This window comes from Ursus americanus, chromosome 5 (assembly GCF_024610735.1).
Source record: "Ursus americanus isolate L20-20 chromosome 5, mUrsAme1.1.p, whole genome shotgun sequence".
In the NCBI taxonomy this organism is placed as follows: domain Eukaryota; kingdom Metazoa; phylum Chordata; class Mammalia; order Carnivora; family Ursidae; genus Ursus; species Ursus americanus.
This window is the reverse complement of record NC_142131.1, coordinates 59,340,010-59,358,115: the sequence shown is the minus strand read 5'-3', so window position 1 is coordinate 59,358,115 and position 18,106 is coordinate 59,340,010. Positions and strand designations below refer to the sequence as shown.

At 37.7% G+C, this 18,106-nt stretch overlaps 1 protein-coding gene across 2 annotated transcripts in view; it reads left to right on the top strand.

Annotated features, from left to right (window-relative positions):
- The window catches only part of HSPA4 (heat shock protein family A (Hsp70) member 4), a 65,269-nt gene that overhangs the window by 34,369 nt on the left and 12,794 nt on the right, over nucleotides 1-18,106 (top strand). For both annotated transcript variants that reach the window (XM_087862283.1, XM_045794708.2), the window contains exons 3-11: nucleotides 191-331; nucleotides 2,102-2,224; nucleotides 5,813-5,912; nucleotides 6,566-6,699; nucleotides 8,540-8,784; nucleotides 15,355-15,431; nucleotides 16,714-16,865; nucleotides 17,381-17,487; nucleotides 17,940-18,073. In XM_087862283.1, coding sequence (XP_087718409.1) covers nucleotides 191-331; nucleotides 2,102-2,224; nucleotides 5,813-5,912; nucleotides 6,566-6,699; nucleotides 8,540-8,784; nucleotides 15,355-15,431; nucleotides 16,714-16,865; nucleotides 17,381-17,487; nucleotides 17,940-18,073 — 1,213 coding nt within the window. The remainder of the gene's footprint in view (nucleotides 1-190; nucleotides 332-2,101; nucleotides 2,225-5,812; nucleotides 5,913-6,565; nucleotides 6,700-8,539; nucleotides 8,785-15,354; nucleotides 15,432-16,713; nucleotides 16,866-17,380; nucleotides 17,488-17,939; nucleotides 18,074-18,106) is intronic.

Here is an 18,106-nt window from a genome sequence, read left to right as displayed (position 1 = left end):
TTGGTCCTCACTTCTCATGCGAGCAGGCATCATACAGAAAGGTGTAGTGCTGAGGAAAATGAAACCCAGAAGGAAACCTTGTGGAGTTAAAGTGATGCTAGTTTAATCTGAGGCTGTTGAATTTTTTTTTTTTTCCTAATTTAATTGCTCTTAGTCTTTTCACTCTGATTCTGATATTCTTTGTCTTTAGGTAATTTCCAATGCAAAGAACACAGTCCAAGGATTTAAAAGATTCCATGGCCGAGCATTCTCTGATCCATTTGTGGAAGCAGAAAAATGTAACCTTGCATATGATATTGTGCAACTGCCCACTGGATTAACAGGTATAAAGGTAAGGTCTCAAAGTGATGCCTTACGATTAAAATACAGTGTTTTATTATATCAGGTCAATTTATATCTGTACCATTCTGAATTCAAGTTGTAGTGAAAATGTTTACATGTGTTTAGGAGAAGGTTTTGGTAGGAAAGACCATTTGGCCTTTTTTGAATGATCTGGATTTTGATTGGGAGCAATAGGTGGCACTGTTAAAATGGGTTGGACAGGTGGGTAGTGGTGGTTTGAAGTTAACATTGCCGTTGCTGCTTATGTTGTTTACTGATGGAGCAGTCTTCCTGGTGTGATTTTAGTGAACGTCTTCTGGAATACCAACCAAAGAACTTAACACTTTAAAGTCACTAGCCAGATGTATGGTCATACGCTTGACAGTAGTACTTACATTGGAAAGAGGTGTTGTTCTTTTGGGGAAAAGGGAATTTAGTCTTTGGTATCTTGAGGACATCTAGGAGAGTTTGTGAAGCATGCAGTGAACTGATCCTACAAAAGAGGCAACTGAGTTTAGCAAGGGAAGATTTGGTGTTTGAGAGAGCGCAGTTGGAGAAGTCAGGATTGTAGGATCAGGCTCAAAACCCAAGAGATGATGAGAATTGTGAGAAAAAGATAATGAGTTGTGCTATGGAGAACTCAGCTGAATTCAGAAGTAAAGAATTCTGATAATGAAAGAATGATCACTGACTGGGTTTACTTAAGATATCTGTGGCAGTAATCTCCGAACAGTTTGAATGGCTGGTAATGGATAAATCTGGAGTACAGGGGAGGCAAAAAGGGAAAAAAAGGAGGTGAGTAGATGGAGGATACTTATAGTCAGGAAAGAAGCAGGATTAGGTATTGGAAGATTCAGTCTAAAGCACTGCAAGAGCCAGAGGAGGAAGAGACTCGGGGAAGATCCGGGAAACAGTGGATGCAAGTACAAGAGTGGAGGAATAGACTAAGAATTAAGCAGATAGCGGGGAAGAAGAGGCTCACGGGAGGGGTGCCTTCCCATCTTTGTCGTGCAGTAAAGTAAGGGACTACTAGATTGTGAACCAGAATAAATTAGGATTAGGCTGGGGAGCGAAGAGTTTAGGAGACGGTGGTGTTCAGGTTCACTTGGAGCAACAGCTGAAAGAAGACAGTTAAGTTTTCAGGTGTGGATCGTATTTGGGGACTGTGGGCATGTGGAATGGGGCTTGTCCTAGCCATTCTTTCAGCATTTCAAGTTTGTAGCCCTTATGCAAGTTGCCCACTTTTATGCAGGGTACGATATCTTGAAGCTTTATTCATTTATCGTTTAATTCAAGTATTTATTGTGTCCGGTTTGTCCTAAGTCTTGGGCCTATAGCAGTAAACAAACTAACAAAAACTATGACCTCAGGCTAGATTGGATCCTGATTTCGGGAATGATCATAAGTCAACACACTAAACAAAGTAAAACGCACATAGTATTCCAGGTCACAGAGTGTCCACCACCAGACCACTTCACGGAGGTAGAGTGTGGGCCCTGGTGAGCTCTGCCAGTTTGCTTCTGCACAGGTGATCTCAGCTTTTGTTGGTGGTCACAGTATACTGTTTACATAATGGTCCTTATCTTCAGGTATTCATGTTTGATAAACATGTTAAAAAGCTAAAAGTGACCTTCAAGTTGTTTTTGCTTCCCAGACTAGTGTTCTTCAGTTCCTTTTTGAGATAAGGTTCCATCGATGATGTGTTAGACATTGTTCATTTTAGGCTTTTAGGTCATGAAAAACTGGAATAAGTCTAGATCCTTTTGTTATTTTATTGCAGGTGAAATATATGGAGGAAGAGCGAAATTTTACTATGGAGCAAGTGACTGCCATGCTTTTGTCCAAACTGAAGGAGACAGCAGAAAGTGTTCTTAAGAAGCCTGTTGTGGACTGTGTTGTTTCGGTGAGTTTGATCCCTGTGTTTTACTGGGGACTTAAGCGATGAAGCAGAGAAAAGAATGTTGTCAGTTGGAAATAACATTGCTTTTTGCCTTCAGTTATGGAGATTATTTTAAGAATTTATCAACGTCTTCATTTTCTTGAGTATTCTTTTCTGCCCCCTAGTTTTTACTCAGCCTTTCTCTGTTTTTCCCATTTGAAGGTTTACCTCAAAGCCCACTTCCCCCTGGATTCCTTTTAGCACCTTACATAGTGCCTGGCACGTGATAGCCACTTGTTTGTTGAATTAGTTGAATACTCACAATTAGAAATGTTATTTTCTTCTTTTTGCTTGCCCTGTACTTAGAACTAAAGGCAGGGCAGCAGTAGACTAATCTTATCTTTTCCATATCCCTTCCATAAGATGGAAGCCTGGCTCTTTATAGCTTTATGCTTGTGGGACAATGGAGTCCTTAGGAATTGTTGAAATTTGGGTGGATGTATTGACTTTGCAGCTGAGTCTCCTCATTCTGCGGTTGTTATATTAATATTTTAGTTCTGTGTTCTCTTTTGTCTTCGTATTGGTGTATTCATCTGCAAAGCAAGGGCTGTTAGGTGACTGTTATCCTGCAGTCTGTTGTCTGATAGATTCCTTGGTTCTTGGCTATCTAGAAAAGTAGAACTGACATTGGTCAGGAAGAATTAGATTATGGTTGTATGCTATATTCTGGGGATTCAAAGAATAAAAGTGATCCTTTTCTTAAGAGCTCGTATTCAGTGCAGGCACTGTTTCTTAGATGCATTTCTGTCATTCCCTAACTATTGTATTTTCAGATTTGTCCCCATTTCCCCCACCTAGTGCCCTAACTTTGATTCTCGGTTATGCTCAGTATAGAAGTGAAATTTATGTACAATGGCAGAATGCCCGAGTGGCTTTTCCAGCTTTTGAGATCAAGTTAAAAGGTGATGTATTAAGTTATGTGTTAGGGGTCCTCATGACTATACTGAATTTCAGTGACTTGCTAGGAGAATTTTAGAACTCACTGTATAGCCATACCTATGGCTAAGATATCTTGCAATGAAAGGATACAAAGCAGAGGCAACAAAGGGAAGGGTATAAGGGCAGTTTCTGGAGGAAACCAGGTACAAGCTTCCAAGAGTCCCCTTCTAGGGGAGTCATACTGGATGCGCTTAATTCTTCTAGCAGCAAGTTGTGATAACACGCGACATACCGAATACCAGGCAATTTCTGCCTGAGCCTAGGAGTCCAGGGTTTTTAATTGGAGGTCCGTCATATAGGCACCTTCTGCCTAACCCATACCAAATTCTAGACTCCCAGAAGGAAAGTAGCCATGTAGCATAAATTATGTTGTACAAACAGTTTAGACAAGAGCCATTCTTGTCTTTAGGGTAATTTTTCTTTCAATTTAGCGACCTGTTTATCATTTAAGTTCCTCTATGCTGGGAAAGAGCTAACCTTTTCATCAGGCCTTTCTAAGGATAGCCGCCGGCTCCAGCCCCTATGCCTGGGTATGTTTTACCTTATTTATGAATTGGTTATTGTTAAAACATAAACTGTATTTTTTGGGAAAAGTAATAATAGCCCCCATGTTCAGAAATCAAATGCGTGTATGGGAAACTTCAACACCCTCTGCTTACCTAGAAGGAAGTTTTTTCTTCCCAGATGTTAGGAGTTTTATTACTTGGTTACACATCTTTCCAGAGATTTTTGTATACCCAAGTACATATGTATATATATCCTTTTTTACTTTCATTTTTCTTTTGATAAATTTTAGACCTTTTATCTTCTATATCTTCCTTAGTGGTAAAGAAGGACTTTGTTCTTTTCAGCGGGTGCAGAATATTCCAGTTTATCCATGTACTGAAATCTCTTTAACTAGTCTGTTTTTTTGGACTTGTGGTTCCTTCCTTTTTTAAAAATTTACATATGTATTTTATTTTTTTAAAGATTTGTTATTTGAGAGAGAGCCTGCATGCGAGCAGGGGGAGGGGCTGAGGGAGAGGGGGAAAGAGAATCTCTGGTCTACTCCCTGCTGAGTACAGAGCCCAACATTGGGCTCCATCCGAGGACCCTGAGATCATGACCTGAGCCAAAGTCAAGAGTCAAGACACTTACTGCCTTCGGCTCAGGGCATGATTCCAGGGTCCTTGGATCGAGCCCTGCATCGGGCTCCCTGCTCTGCTGGGAGCCTGCTTCTTCCTCTCCCACTCCCCCTGCTTGTGTTCCCTCTCTCGCTGGCTGTCTCTCTCTCTCTCTCTCTCTGTCAAATAAATAAATAAAATCTTAAAAAAAAAAAGTCAAGACGCTTAAACTGACTGAGGTGTGCTCCTCCAATTTTTTTTTTTTAATTGTAAAAAATTAAAAAAAAATTTTGCTGTCAATAAACTTGAACAGATAAGATTTTGCTCTTATGTGCTAAGTTTGTAGGATTTATAGGTTAAATTCCTAGAAGTACAATTGGTAGAACAAAGGATATGTGTATTTGTAATTTTTTTTTCAAAGATTTTATTTATTTGTCAGATTGAGAGAGAGCACAAACAGGGGGAGTGGCAGGCAGAGGGAGAAGCAGGCTCCCCACTGAGTAAGTAGCCCAATGCGGGACTCCATCCCAGGACCCTGGGATCATGACCTGACCTGAGCTGAAAGCAGATACTTAACCGACTGAGCCTCCCAGGTATCGCAGTTGTTTAATTGCCCTTTAAAGAATTCGTACTCACACTTCTACCTGCGGTGTATAAGAGGACTTGTTGGGCAGCAGCCTCACCAGCACAGCTTATGGGGGTGTTAGCTGATCCTCTACTAGGTGAATAATGCTATCAAAGTGTTTGTGATTTTAATGTTTTATTCTTTAGGTGGAGTTGAGAACATTTTAAAATTTAAGAGCCCTTCTGTATTTCTTTACTGTAAAACGTTTCTGTTCTCTGAGTAGTTTGATTTTCTGGGTGTACATTTTGATTTGTAGTTCTTCATATATATTAGAGAGATTAGCGCTATCATGTTATGAGTTGCAAATATTTTCCCCATTTGGTCATTAGAATTTTTATGAGTCAAATATATTAATCTTTATAAAAATTGTTTTGTTTATAGTTGACATACAGTGTTACATTAGTTTCAAGTGTACACCTGAGTGATTTGACAAGTTTATACATTACGCTATGTTCACCACAAGTGTAGTTACCTTAATCTGTCCTGTTACATTGCTGTTCAGATATATTAATCTTTTCTCCCCCTTGTTTTCTTCTGTATTTTGTGTTGTATTGACAGAATGTCTTCCTACTCTGATGGTAAAGACCCCCTTTCCTTCTGGTACTCATCTTTATTTTAACTGTTAAAGCTTTGATTTGAAATATATTTTGGTATGAGGTGCACAGTAGGGATGGTACCTCATTTTTTTCTGTATGGTTATCCATTTGTTTCAACACTACTTAATGAATATTCTGACTTTTCCTTACTGGTTTGAAATACTTCCTTGATCATATACAGAATAAATTGCTCTAGGTATTTGAGGGCATTTCTAGACTTTACTGTGCTTTGGCAGGTGTATTTTAAATAAGGACTCCCTAATATAGGAAACTGTCAAATTTTTTGTAGGTTCCTTGTTTTTATACTGATGCAGAAAGACGATCAGTGATGGATGCAACACAAATTGCTGGCCTCAATTGCCTGCGATTAATGAATGAAACAACTGCAGGTAACAGGAACTGTTAGCATCTGTGACTTGGTGAATCGTGAAGGTTTTGCCATCTTAAAACCCTGGGGTTTCTTGTTCTTTATTTTGCTTGCAACCCTTACACCTATATGCCATAGTATTTTTGGATACTGTGTCACACATAAAGAATTCATCTGACAGTGCTTTTTCTCTATCCACATACTTTGGTACGTAATCACATCCTCATTTGGAAAGTAACACAGTTATTGTGTGTTCACAGTGTGTTGGTTTAAAGATTGGCCTTTTCTCCAGCCCTTTAATGGGCTGTAAAGTGTAAAGCAACATCTCAGGGAGAGATATGTGGGAATGGTGAGATGGCGCAAGTGTAGAAGAAAGGAATCCTGAAAAATATGTTTGGAAAAGTAGGGGAAGTGGTTGGGAAAAATTGTCAGTCATTGGAATTAGAAATAGGAAACGTTAAGGAGGTCTAAGTGAATGTCAGCATTTAATTCTTTGAAGTAACTGTTCCTCATGAATGAATTATGCAAAGCATATGAAGAATTTGATTCGTTGTAAAACATAGCATATGATGCAGTCCTATTCACTGTATAATTTTTTTTTTTACTTAAAGTGAATTTTAAATGTACTATTTTAATGATAATGTTACACTGACTTTAATTTTTTTTCTTATGTAGTTGCTCTTGCCTATGGAATCTATAAGCAAGATCTTCCTGCCCTAGAAGAGAAACCAAGAAACGTAGTTTTTATAGACATGGGTCATTCTTCTTATCAAGTTTCTGTATGTGCGTTTAATAGAGGAAAACTTAAAGTAAGGATATTATTTCTGGAAAACTTTATTACAAGTGTATGGTAATGAGGAATTTATGGGAGACAGTTGAAAAAAGAACTTAAAGAATTTTGTTTCATTGATGGAAACTTGGTATGAGCCATCTAAACTAGAACTAGGTATGTAGAAGGAGGGTTGAAGCTGTAATTTATCGAGAGTTGGCATGGTGTGAAGCAAAGAGCATAGACCTTGAAGAAAAAGCTCTTAAGATTTCTGATCCTTTTTTTTTTTTTTTAAAAGGTTTTATTTATTTATTCGACAGAGATAGAGACAGCCAGCGAGAGAGGGAACACAAGCAGGGGGAGCGGGAGAGGAAGAAGCAGGCTCATAGCAGAGGAGCCTGATGTGGGGCTCGATCCCATAACGCCGGGATCACGCCCTGAGCCGAAGGCAGACGCTTAACCGCTGTGCCACCCAGGCGCCCCCTGATCCTTACTTTTCTAATCTATAATTTGCAGAAAATAATGGTTACCCTGAAGGCTTATTAGGATTCTTTAACATGTAGTCCTTTTGTGTATTTTTTTTTACACTGAGCGAGAGATGACAAAGATTGTGTTCTTTATCTTAAGGTTTTGTGTGGTCTTTATTTATTTGAGAGAGAGCGTGCGAGCAAGGGGGGTGGTGGAGAGAGAGAAGCAGGCTCCTAGCCCAGCAGGGACCCTGAAGCGGGGCTTGATCGCAGAACCCTGAGATCATGACCCGAGCCAAAGGCAGATGCCCAACCAACTGAGCCACTCAGGTGCCCTGGTTTTGAGCGTTCTGGGAAAATAGTGTGGGGACTAAAACTTGGATGGCCAAAAAGAAACCAGACTGAGTGATACGCTTAACTGACTGAGCCACCCAGGCACCTCTCACCTTTTTAAACAGAAGCTACTGGCCATATAATTCAGGTTTGGCTTTGGGTCAAAGTGATGTATATTTGTGATTACTTGCCATTTTTCCCTCCACCAAAATTGTCCTTTATTATCTCTTGTTATCTATCGGTTTTGCAATTATAATTAAAATTTAATTCTAAAAATACTCATTATGAAAACACCCCCAAACTTGGAAGACCTTTATATGGAAAGAAAAAGCATTCACAATCTTACTACTATGAACAGGATGCTATATTTCATTTTAGTCTTTTGAAGAAAACAAAATTAGAATTAGACTGTAATCAGTTCTGTGTCCTTTTTTTTCCCTTTACTTAATATATTAAAATTTCCCCACGACATTTAACATCTTTGAAAAGATTCTTATTGATTTTATTTTTTCATAAAAATGTAATTAGCCTACGTCTGTTACTGAATTGGATTAGATATCGTTTGCTTCTAATCTGCTTAAGATTTGGGTAATGGATAATCAAAGCTAATGAGACTTCTACAAGTTGCTGTGAATTAAGCTTTTAGCATCTTTTCCTGGTAGTAAAGTGCATCGAGGTAGGGCTTTGGTATTATTCATAGTTTTGTGACAGTGATAAGACCAGAACTCTGTAATGACGTATTACTGCATTTGGCCTTGGTTATGTAATTTTAGTTTGCAGTCAGGTGGGTGTAGTAGAAAGGGATTGGATTTTGGAATTGAGGGGATTGGGTTTTGAGTTGTACTTCTGCCACTTCCTAGCTTTGTGACCTGCAGATTATCTGACCTGTCTATGCCTGTAGCATCATCTGTAAATTGTGGATTATAGTGTCTCTTTTCACAGTGATAAAATGACAGGTGCAACATTGCCTTGTTTCAACCTTAATGTGCCTAATTGTAATTTACCAGTTAAATATATATCATGATAAATTTTTAAATTGATTGGTACATTTTTGAATTAACTATCATCTTTTTTCCTAAGGTTCTGGCCACTGCATTTGACACAACACTGGGAGGCAGAAAATTTGATGAGGTGTTAGTTAATCACTTCTGTGAAGAATTTGGGAAGAAATATAAGCTAGACATAAAGTCCAAAATCCGTGCATTATTACGACTGTCTCAAGAATGTGAGAAACTCAAGAAATTGATGAGTGCAAATGCTTCAGACCTCCCTTTGAGCATCGAATGTTTTATGAATGATGTTGACGTATCTGGGACTATGAATAGGTAACCAGATCAGTATTTTGATGTTAAGCTGAACTGTTATTTTTCTCCACTTCTATTAGCATTTATTTATTTAAATGTTGAAATTATCATGGTTGCTGTAAGATAACTTCTGTTGGTAAAAATTAGACACCATTCAGGATCCTACTTTTATGTGAAGTTTGGGTTTGATTATTCTAAGAATGTTGACTAATCTTTTTGTTCTGATTAGTCAGTTGATAGGTGCATGTATTACATGTGTGAGTTAGTTTTAAATTAGGGCAAGGTGCTTTAATGCTGAATAGTATTAAATTTGATTTAGTTGTTGATTGAGAATTGGTGTTCTTGGGTAGTTCAGAGTCACTTGTGGGCAACAGCTCTTTTTGTACAGTGCTACAAGAATTCTGGGTAATTGACATTTCATGGCTATCCTCAGAAACACCCAGAATGTTACTGTTGTCTCTGGGGTTGCTTGGATGATGAGAGTGATAAGTTCTTTAGGATGTGAACTCTACTGGTAGAAATTTAGGCACAATTGATGGCTTGCTTCGGGAAGTATGGCCTCAGTTACCCTCAAAAAATTGAGATGGAATTGGAATTATGTTAATGTGCCTAGTAACCACGTTTGTAGTCCCCTTTCCTCTCCACTTGAAAGTGAGGGTTTTCATTTTTATTAAGCAGCAGTTGTGTGTGTGTGTGTGTGTGTGTGTGTATGTTAGGGAGATTGGGGGGTAGGGGAGTACCAGCGTGTCTCAGAAATTGTTAGTGGAACGTTTTGTGATAATCAGAGCCAAGTAGACACTTTTAAGTAGTTTATACTTTTTAAAAACTGAAAACAGTTAACCTGTATGCTGTTTTTTTTAAACAGTTGTACTTTGTGTACATGAGTGCAAAGCTGTCATATTCTGTGCTCTATAGTCTTCATATAGTCTGTAATGCTCACCAGCAATCTTTTTTTTTTTAACTAATGAGACTGGATTACTTTTGACATTGTAGCCTTTTTTCTAATTAACTTTTTTTGAGGTAAAATTCACATACCATTTTATTTTATTTTTATGATTATTTTAAAAGATTTTATTATTAGAGAGAGCAGGAGAGAGCATGAGCAGGGGAGAGGGAGAAGCAGGCTCCCCGCTGAGCAGGGAGCCCCATGTGGGACTCGATCCCGGGACCCCAGGATCATGACCCAAGCTGAAGGGAGACACTGAACCAACTGAGCCACCCAGGTGCCCTTCCCATTACCATTTTAAAGTGAAAAACTGGCATTTTTAGTACATTCACATTGTTGTGCAGTGACCAGCTCTATCTAGTGACAAAACGTTTTCATCACTCGCAAGATAAAACCTCATAACCATTAAGCAGTTCTCTTGCCTCTTGTACCTGGCAACCGCTACTTTTTTTTTTTATCTGTATGAATTTACCTCTTCTGGATGTTTCATATGAATGGTATTACTACTGTGTGTTTTGCTTCATTTGTATCTGACTTCTTTCACTTTAACATAATGCTTTCTAGGTTCATTCACATTGTAGCATGTAGTAGTACTTTTTTGCTTTTTAAGGCAAATAATAATCCCTTTGTATGGATAACATCACTTTTTTTTTTTTTTTAATCCTTTCATCAACCGATGGACCTTTGGGTTGTTTCTACCTTTTAGTATCATGAATAGTGCTTCTATAACTATTCATGAAAAAGTATTTGTTTGACTATTTTGTTTTCAGTTCTTTTTGGAATAAATGTAGGAGTGGAATTGCTGAGTTATATGCTAATTCTGTGTTTAGCGTTTTGAGGAATTGCCAATTTATTTCCCTCAGCATTTGGACCATTTTACATTCTGACCAGCAGTGTATTAGGGTTTCAATTTTACCACATCCTTGCTGAGGCTTGTTATTTACTACTGCTTTATGGTAATGTGTTTTAATCATTTTGGTTGTTGGAAGGATATTCTAATAGATTTTTAAAAAAATGGCACATGTGAACCGTGTAAAGTTCTTGCATGTTGATGACCGTTTTCCACATTATACTTGGTTGGAGAGAACATAACCTTAGCTCGTATTCTTTCCTTGATTATCTTTATTTATTTATTTATTTATTTATTTATTTATTTATTTATTTATTTAAAGTGTTTATTTTTAAGTAATGTCTATACCTAACATGGGGCTCAAACTTATAACCCAGAGATGGAGTCGCATAACTCATAACCCTGAGATCAAGAGTCACATGCTCCCCTGACTAAGCCAGCCAGGTGCTCGTTGCCTTGATTCTCTTAAATGGAGAAATAATACTCTTTTGGCATATAGCATTGCTGTCTCATTGTGACAGTGTACTTTTCAGTTATTTGTTATTCTTTTTGCTAGATAGCCCCCCCTTTTTTTGGAAAGCCTAATTTACCAGAATAATTGGGTTTTGTTGCTGGTTGTTTTTGATAATTTTTTCCCAGGTACGCAGTGTGTGTTTTCAGTATGTAGTTTCACAGCTATTTAAAAACCAAGCAAGTTTTCTTGAATTACATTATTCAGTACTTGTTCTGTTCTTGTACTTTGATTTTATTCTTTTAAAACTCTTATGTAAGTATGTTGGGTCTTTCTTGCCTATGATCTATATTTATCATTCTCTTTGCATTCATCCCTCTATGCCACTATTTGGGGTGTTTGTCCTTGTGACATTTCTAGGTTATTTTTCATTTCTGACATTTGTTCCTTTATTTCTGACTCTTACTTTTTCTGATTCTATTTGTTGCTCTTTCATTTTCTGTATCATTTTTTATTGAGATACAATTCATATACCATAAAATATGTCAGACTTTAAAGTGTACAATTCAGTGGTTTCAGTATATTCACAAGGTTGTGCAATAAGGATCATGATCTAATTTTGGAATGTTTTCATCAGGCCAAAAAGAAACCTCATATATCCATTAGCAGTTATCTCCATTCCTCCCATGCTAACCCTACACGATTACCAGCCTACTTTCTGTCTTAGTGGATTTGCCTAGTCTCATTTTTTTTTGTATTTTATTTTATTTTATTTTATTTTATTTATTTAAGATTTTATTTATTTGAGAGGGAGAGAGGGAGGACAAGTGGGAGGAGGGGCAAAGGGAAAGGAGAAGCAGGCTCCCTGGGAGCCCAATGTGGGACTCCATCCCAAGACCCTAGGATCATGACTGGAGTCTGAAGGCAGCCACTTAATGGACTGAGCCACCAAGGCACCCCCCGCAAAGTGGGGTTCAACTTTATGACCTCAAGATCAAGAGTCACATGCTGTACTGACTGAGCCAGCTAGGTGTCCCTGTGTAGTTTCATTTTTATGTGAAATCTGTAATATTCCTAAACTTTTTAAAAAAAGACTTACTATGAGAGAGAGTGTGCCAGAGAGAGTGTTAGTGTGGAGAGGCAGAGGGAGAAGGAGAGAATCTTCAGGCAGACTCCCTGCAGAGCTTGAAGCTGATATGGGTCTCTATCTCATGGCCCTGATATCATGACCTGAGCTAAAACCAAGTAAAGACGGTCAACCGACTGAGCCACCTAGACACCTCCTCCTTTTTTTTTTTTTTTTTTCCCAAGTATTCCCGAACTTTTAGACTGGAAGCGTGATTTAAGAGTTTTTCTGAATTCACTGCTCCATAGTGCCCTCTTTTGTTTTTATGAAATATTTTAAAAATGTGGCTTCTTAACTTTGTTTTTCTTTATTCTGTCTTCCTTTGTCTCCAGTGTTCTCTTTGGTTTGGATTTTATCAGCAGTTTTTCCTCATCGTTGCCCTTTTTTTTTGAAGGAAACTTTTAACTTGGTTACTGTGGAGAGTTTATTTAGCATGGTTCTTAATGTACCGTATCGAGGACCTTTTTTATATTCTCTTGTTCTAGAGTGTGCCAGCCCCTCCTGACTTCACCTGCTGTTTTCAAATTGGCCTGCTGACTTTTGGTTTATTTTTTCAGGTCCATTATATTTTCAGGTCCATTATATATCCTGTTGTTTTCCTCTGCTTCCTTTTGCACAGATACTGGTACTTTGTAGGAATTGTATAATTATTGGTGGTTTTTCTTTACCCATTTGTATTTTGGGGTTTGTGGCAAATACTGTTATCTGTTTTTGTTGTAGGTGTTAGTTGGGTTTTGGTTTTGCTATCCTATTGCTCTTTGTATTTATTTGACAGAATATGAAGAGATTAAAAAACTATACTGTGTGTATCCAGAATATATAGAGATGATTACAGATGAGTAATAAAATGACAGTCCAATTAAAAAATGGGCAAAGGATCTGAATAGATAATTCTCTAAAGTAGATAAAGAAATGGCTAGTTAGGGGTATGAGAAGATGTTCAACATCATTAGCCGTTGGGGAAATGCAAATCAAAACCACAGTGAGACAACAGTGCACACTCACCAGGATTGCTCTTGTCAAAAGCCTTGAAGAGGATGTGGAGAAATACTTACACGCTGCTGGTGGCAGTCTGAAATGGTGCAGCCATTTTGAAAACAGTTCAGCAGTCGCTTAAAATAGATTAAACCTAGAGTTAACATATGATTCAGCAATTTCATTCCTTGGTATACATTCAAGAGTAATAAAACATGTGCACACAAAAATTCGTGCATGAATGGTCATAGCAGCACTACTTCTAATAGCCAAAAAATGGAAACAACCCCAGTGTCCATTAACTACTAAAATGGGTAAACAAAATGTGGTATGTCCATACAATGGAATATTATTCGGCAATTTAAAAAATGTGGTACAGATACATGCTATAACATGGATGAACCTTGACAACTTTATGCCAGGTGAAAGAAGCCAGTTACAAAGGAGTACATTTTGTATAATTCTTTTTTTTAAAGATTTTATTTATTTATTTGATAGAGACAGCAAGAGAGGGAACATAAGCAAGGGGAGTGTGAGAGGGAGAAGCAGGCTTCCTGCTGAGCCGGGAGCCTGGTGTGGGGCTTGATCCCAAGACCCTGGGATCATGACCTGAGCCGAAGGCAGACACTTAACGGCTGAGCCACCCAGGTGCCCCCATTTTGTCTAATTGTACTTATATGGAATGTCCAGCATGAGTGGGTGCTTAGGGCTGAGGGGTAGGTGAGGGGGTCAAAGGGAATATTGGTTAATGTGGTGACAGAAGTGTTTTAAAATTGATTGTGATGATAGTTTCACAGCTCTGAATATACTAAAAGCCATTTAGTTCTATGTTTTAAGTAGGTGAATTCTATAGTTGTGGGAATTAGTTTTTCCATTTTTTTTTTGCTATTAGGGATAAAACTCATTTTATACTCTCACAAACATGTAAGAGTTTTAGTTTTACATCCTCACCAGTATTGGTATAGATGGTTTTAAATATTTGTCATTTGTGTGTGTTTATTTTGTACCTCAGAGATAGAATTCATAAAAATCACACTTCTAAAGTGTCTGATCAGTGGTTTTTAGTATATCCATCCAAAGTGTCTGATCAGTGGTTTTCAGTATATTCACACAATTGGGCAACCATCCCCACAACCCAATTATAGAATATTTTTATCATCTCATAAAAAAACCCTGAATGAGTTATCAAGATATAAAAAAAATTTGGAGGAACCCTAAATGCATAATTGCAAGCAAAAGAAGCCAGTTTGAAAAGGTTACATACTGTTTGATTTCAGCTAGATGACATTCTGGAAAAGCAGAAGTATGGAGACCGTGGAAACATCAGTGGTTGGCAGGGATTCAGGGGAAGTGAGGGATGAATAGGTGGAGCACAGGATTTTTAGGGCAGTGAAACTATTCTGTGTGATACCATCAAGCTGGATACTTATCATTATACATTTGTCAAAACCTATAGAGCCCTAATTTATGTTGTCATCAGTATTGGTTCATTACTTGTTAGAAGTGTGATCACAGTCATGCAAGATGTTAATAGGGGAACTGGGGGAGGGGGGTGAGTGAGGGGTATGTGGGAATTCTCTGTACTTTCTGTTTATTTCTCTGTAAACCTAAAACTGATATAAAAAATAAAGTGCATTAAAAAAAAAGAAAAAAAGAAATTGTACCCATGAGCTCTCTTTCGTCATCTGTTCTTCCTACTCCAGTCCTAGGGAGCCATTAGTCTACTCTCTGTCTCTTGGGATTTACCTATTCTGAACATTTCATATAAATGGAGTCATATAATATGTGTTCTTTTTTGATTGGCATCTTTCACCTTGCATAATTTTTTGAAAGTTTATCCATGTTCTAACATTTGTCAGTCTCTCTTACTGTATTCATTCCTTTTTATTCCTGAATGTTACTCGATGGATATTAGGTTTTTCCCCACCTTTTTGGCTGTTGTGACTAATGCTGCTGTGAAGAACATTTATGTGCAAGTTTTCGTGTGGACGTATGTTTTCAGTTCTTTTGGTTATATACGTAGAGTGGAATTGCTGGGTCATATGGTAACACTGTATTTAACATTTTGAAGAACCACCAAATTTTTTTCCAAAATGGCCACACCATTACCCAGAATGTATGAGGGATCCAGTTTCTCTCCATTCTTGCCAATACTTGTTATTATCTGCCTTTTTGAATATAGCTGTTCATTACCCCACATAAAAGTGGAACGTGATTTAAACCTATTGCTGTTTTTTTCATAGGGGCAAATTTCTGGAGATGTGTGATGGTCTCTTAGCTAGAGTGGAGCCACCCCTTCGTAGTGTTTTGGAACAAGCCAGTAAGTATTACTGTGACTGAATTATTTGTATAATCATGGCTCTTTGGAAAATGTTGTTTATGACTGTTTCTTTTAAAGTTACAGAAATTTTCATGGTATATACCACTCCTTCATTGCTGTATTAAGCTGCTTTTTGTGTCTTATCTTTCCTCTGGAGCACCTCCCCCCTTCCTGGCCCTCCCTCTTATGATAATGGTGTCCAGAGACATCTGATAGTTTTCTCAAGAAAGCTAATTCAGACTCAGATGGATATAAACATCCCATTTATTTCATAATGGTAAAAATTGTCTTTTGCATTGCTGCTTGTAGTAGTGCAGGCTTTTCTGTCTGAACTTTTTGCTGACTGAGAAATACAGCCAAGGGAGGATGTGATAACCACATAGTTATTTTAACAGGATGCTTTAATTTTATCTCTAGTTAAAAGTAGATGTTTGATTCAGTAATGTATCACTGATTTTCCTACAACCTTCACCTAGCTTTTACTTGGAGTCCACTGTTGTGTTGGTTGCTAAGTATTTCAGAGTGTTGAGATGTACTGTCATCTTGACAAAGGTCAGCTCTTAAATCAGAGTGATTATGGCAAACTGGTATGTTCTTTCCATAGGGGGGATAGCCCATTTCTTTAAATAGCCCTTCTCAACATATCGTCAGTATTTGTTGCATAGAATGTGACCAGGAAACCAGGTGGTGTGACGAGTATTTTATGGGTGACAGAAAAGCTTTGGTGTGCACCTTCTTTACTTCTGTTAGGAAGAGGCTGTACTTGTGTTAATATTATCTGTCCTATGCCTGTGTTCTGGATGGAGCGCTGATGTGGCTAGGTGGGCTTCGAATACTTTTTTCTCTCATGCTCTGTCAAGGGTAACTCAGTATTTCAAGGCCCTCTTATTTCCGCTGTGGCTTGCTGAACTACTGATGTTTTAACAGTTTTTTATGTGGGACTGCTTCAGAGATTATGGGGTCTCTACTCTGTAGGGCATTCAGTATTCATGGCCCGGTTGTCTTAAGTCCCAATGTCTCTTGAAACCCTGTCTCTTGGTGCATCAGAACACACCTACCTGTTTTCAGATGCCGCAGCTCTGTGTGTGTGTGTGTGTGTGTGTGTGTGTGTGTGTGTGTGGTGGTGATGGTGTGAGGGGGTTGAATGAGTGGTGGGGTTTTGCTACGAATCTGTAAGTTATTTTATTGTGTTAAGATGTTACATTGCTCTCTTATTTAATTGTAAAGTACTAATTTAAAGGTTATTTGCATCTCAGTGTCTCTTCTAATCATTTTAAAATAGAGTTAAAGAAAGAAGATATTTACGCCGTGGAGATAGTTGGTGGCGCAACACGAATCCCTGCGGTGAAAGAGAAGATCAGCAGATTTTTTGGTAAAGAACTTAGTACCACACTAAATGCTGATGAAGCTGTCACTCGAGGCTGTGCTTTGCAGGTGAGCTTTCTCTCACAGGTAGCCGTCTGTTTATAGGTCATTGTGCCAAGACGGCATTGCTTTTCTGTATCCAGCAAGTAAGCTGAGGTTAGCTTCGCACGATCTCTAGGTGTAAGATTCTGAAAGTTTAGTTTTGCAATGGATAGCATAGGTGGTGTTGATAAATGCAATTATACTCTATAATATGCAATAAGCTGAATTAATTTACTAGAAACATTGGTAAGCCTGAAATATTACTAGAATTTGGTGCATTATCTATTGTCTATATATGAAGTAGCCTCGTACATCAATTAACTAAAGGTTTGGGTTAATGGAAAATGATAAGTAATGGCTAGAGAATAGTTAATTTGACCAATGATAGAAGTTTTTAAAACCACATACTAATACATCATTAAATTATTAATGTAAACACTTAAAAAACGTTGATGGTTTTTTGAAGTCATTATTTATAGGTGTCATAACAGTTCATAATGTCTGTACTTGTCATATGGAATTTTTAAAAATTATTATTCTAGTGTGCAATCTTATCGCCTGCTTTCAAAGTCAGAGAGTTTTCTATAACTGATGTAGTACCATATCCAATATCTCTGAGATGGAATTCTCCAGCTGAAGAAGGGTTAAGGTAATAATATTTATTAATTATTTTTATACTTACAGTTAACTCAGTGTTAAGTCTGAGTAAAAAACTGCCCTCCATTTCAAATTTTGTAGATCTGTAACATTTCATTACAGTGCATGAAGCGAAGTGATGCCTTACTTTATTTAGTCTCGAGAATAAATTCGTGTCCCTACTTAGTAGTTTACTATAATTGATCCTGCTGAAGTAATTGGTGCCTTTTACGTACTTAAGTATATTTATATTCCTTTTCTTAAAACTGATTTCACATGTATCTATAGATATATATGTAAGTTTTTTTCCCCTTGGAACCTTTTATATCCTGGAAATGATGCCAGATGAGAGAGCATGAGAAGAGTAACTAGAGCCGCGCAGTAATTACAGATGTAGAATAAATGGGTCAAAGTGTTCAGGAATATCTTAAATTTGTGTGTTTTTTGTCTTTTTCCTCCATCTAGTGACTGTGAAGTCTTTACAAAAAATCATTCTGCTCCTTTCTCTAAAGTACTCACATTTTATAGAAAGGAACCTTTCACTCTTGAGGCCTATTATAGTTCCCCGCAGGATTTGCCCTACCCAGATCCTGCTATAGGTAAGTAGAATTGGGAACTTAAAAAAAAGAAAA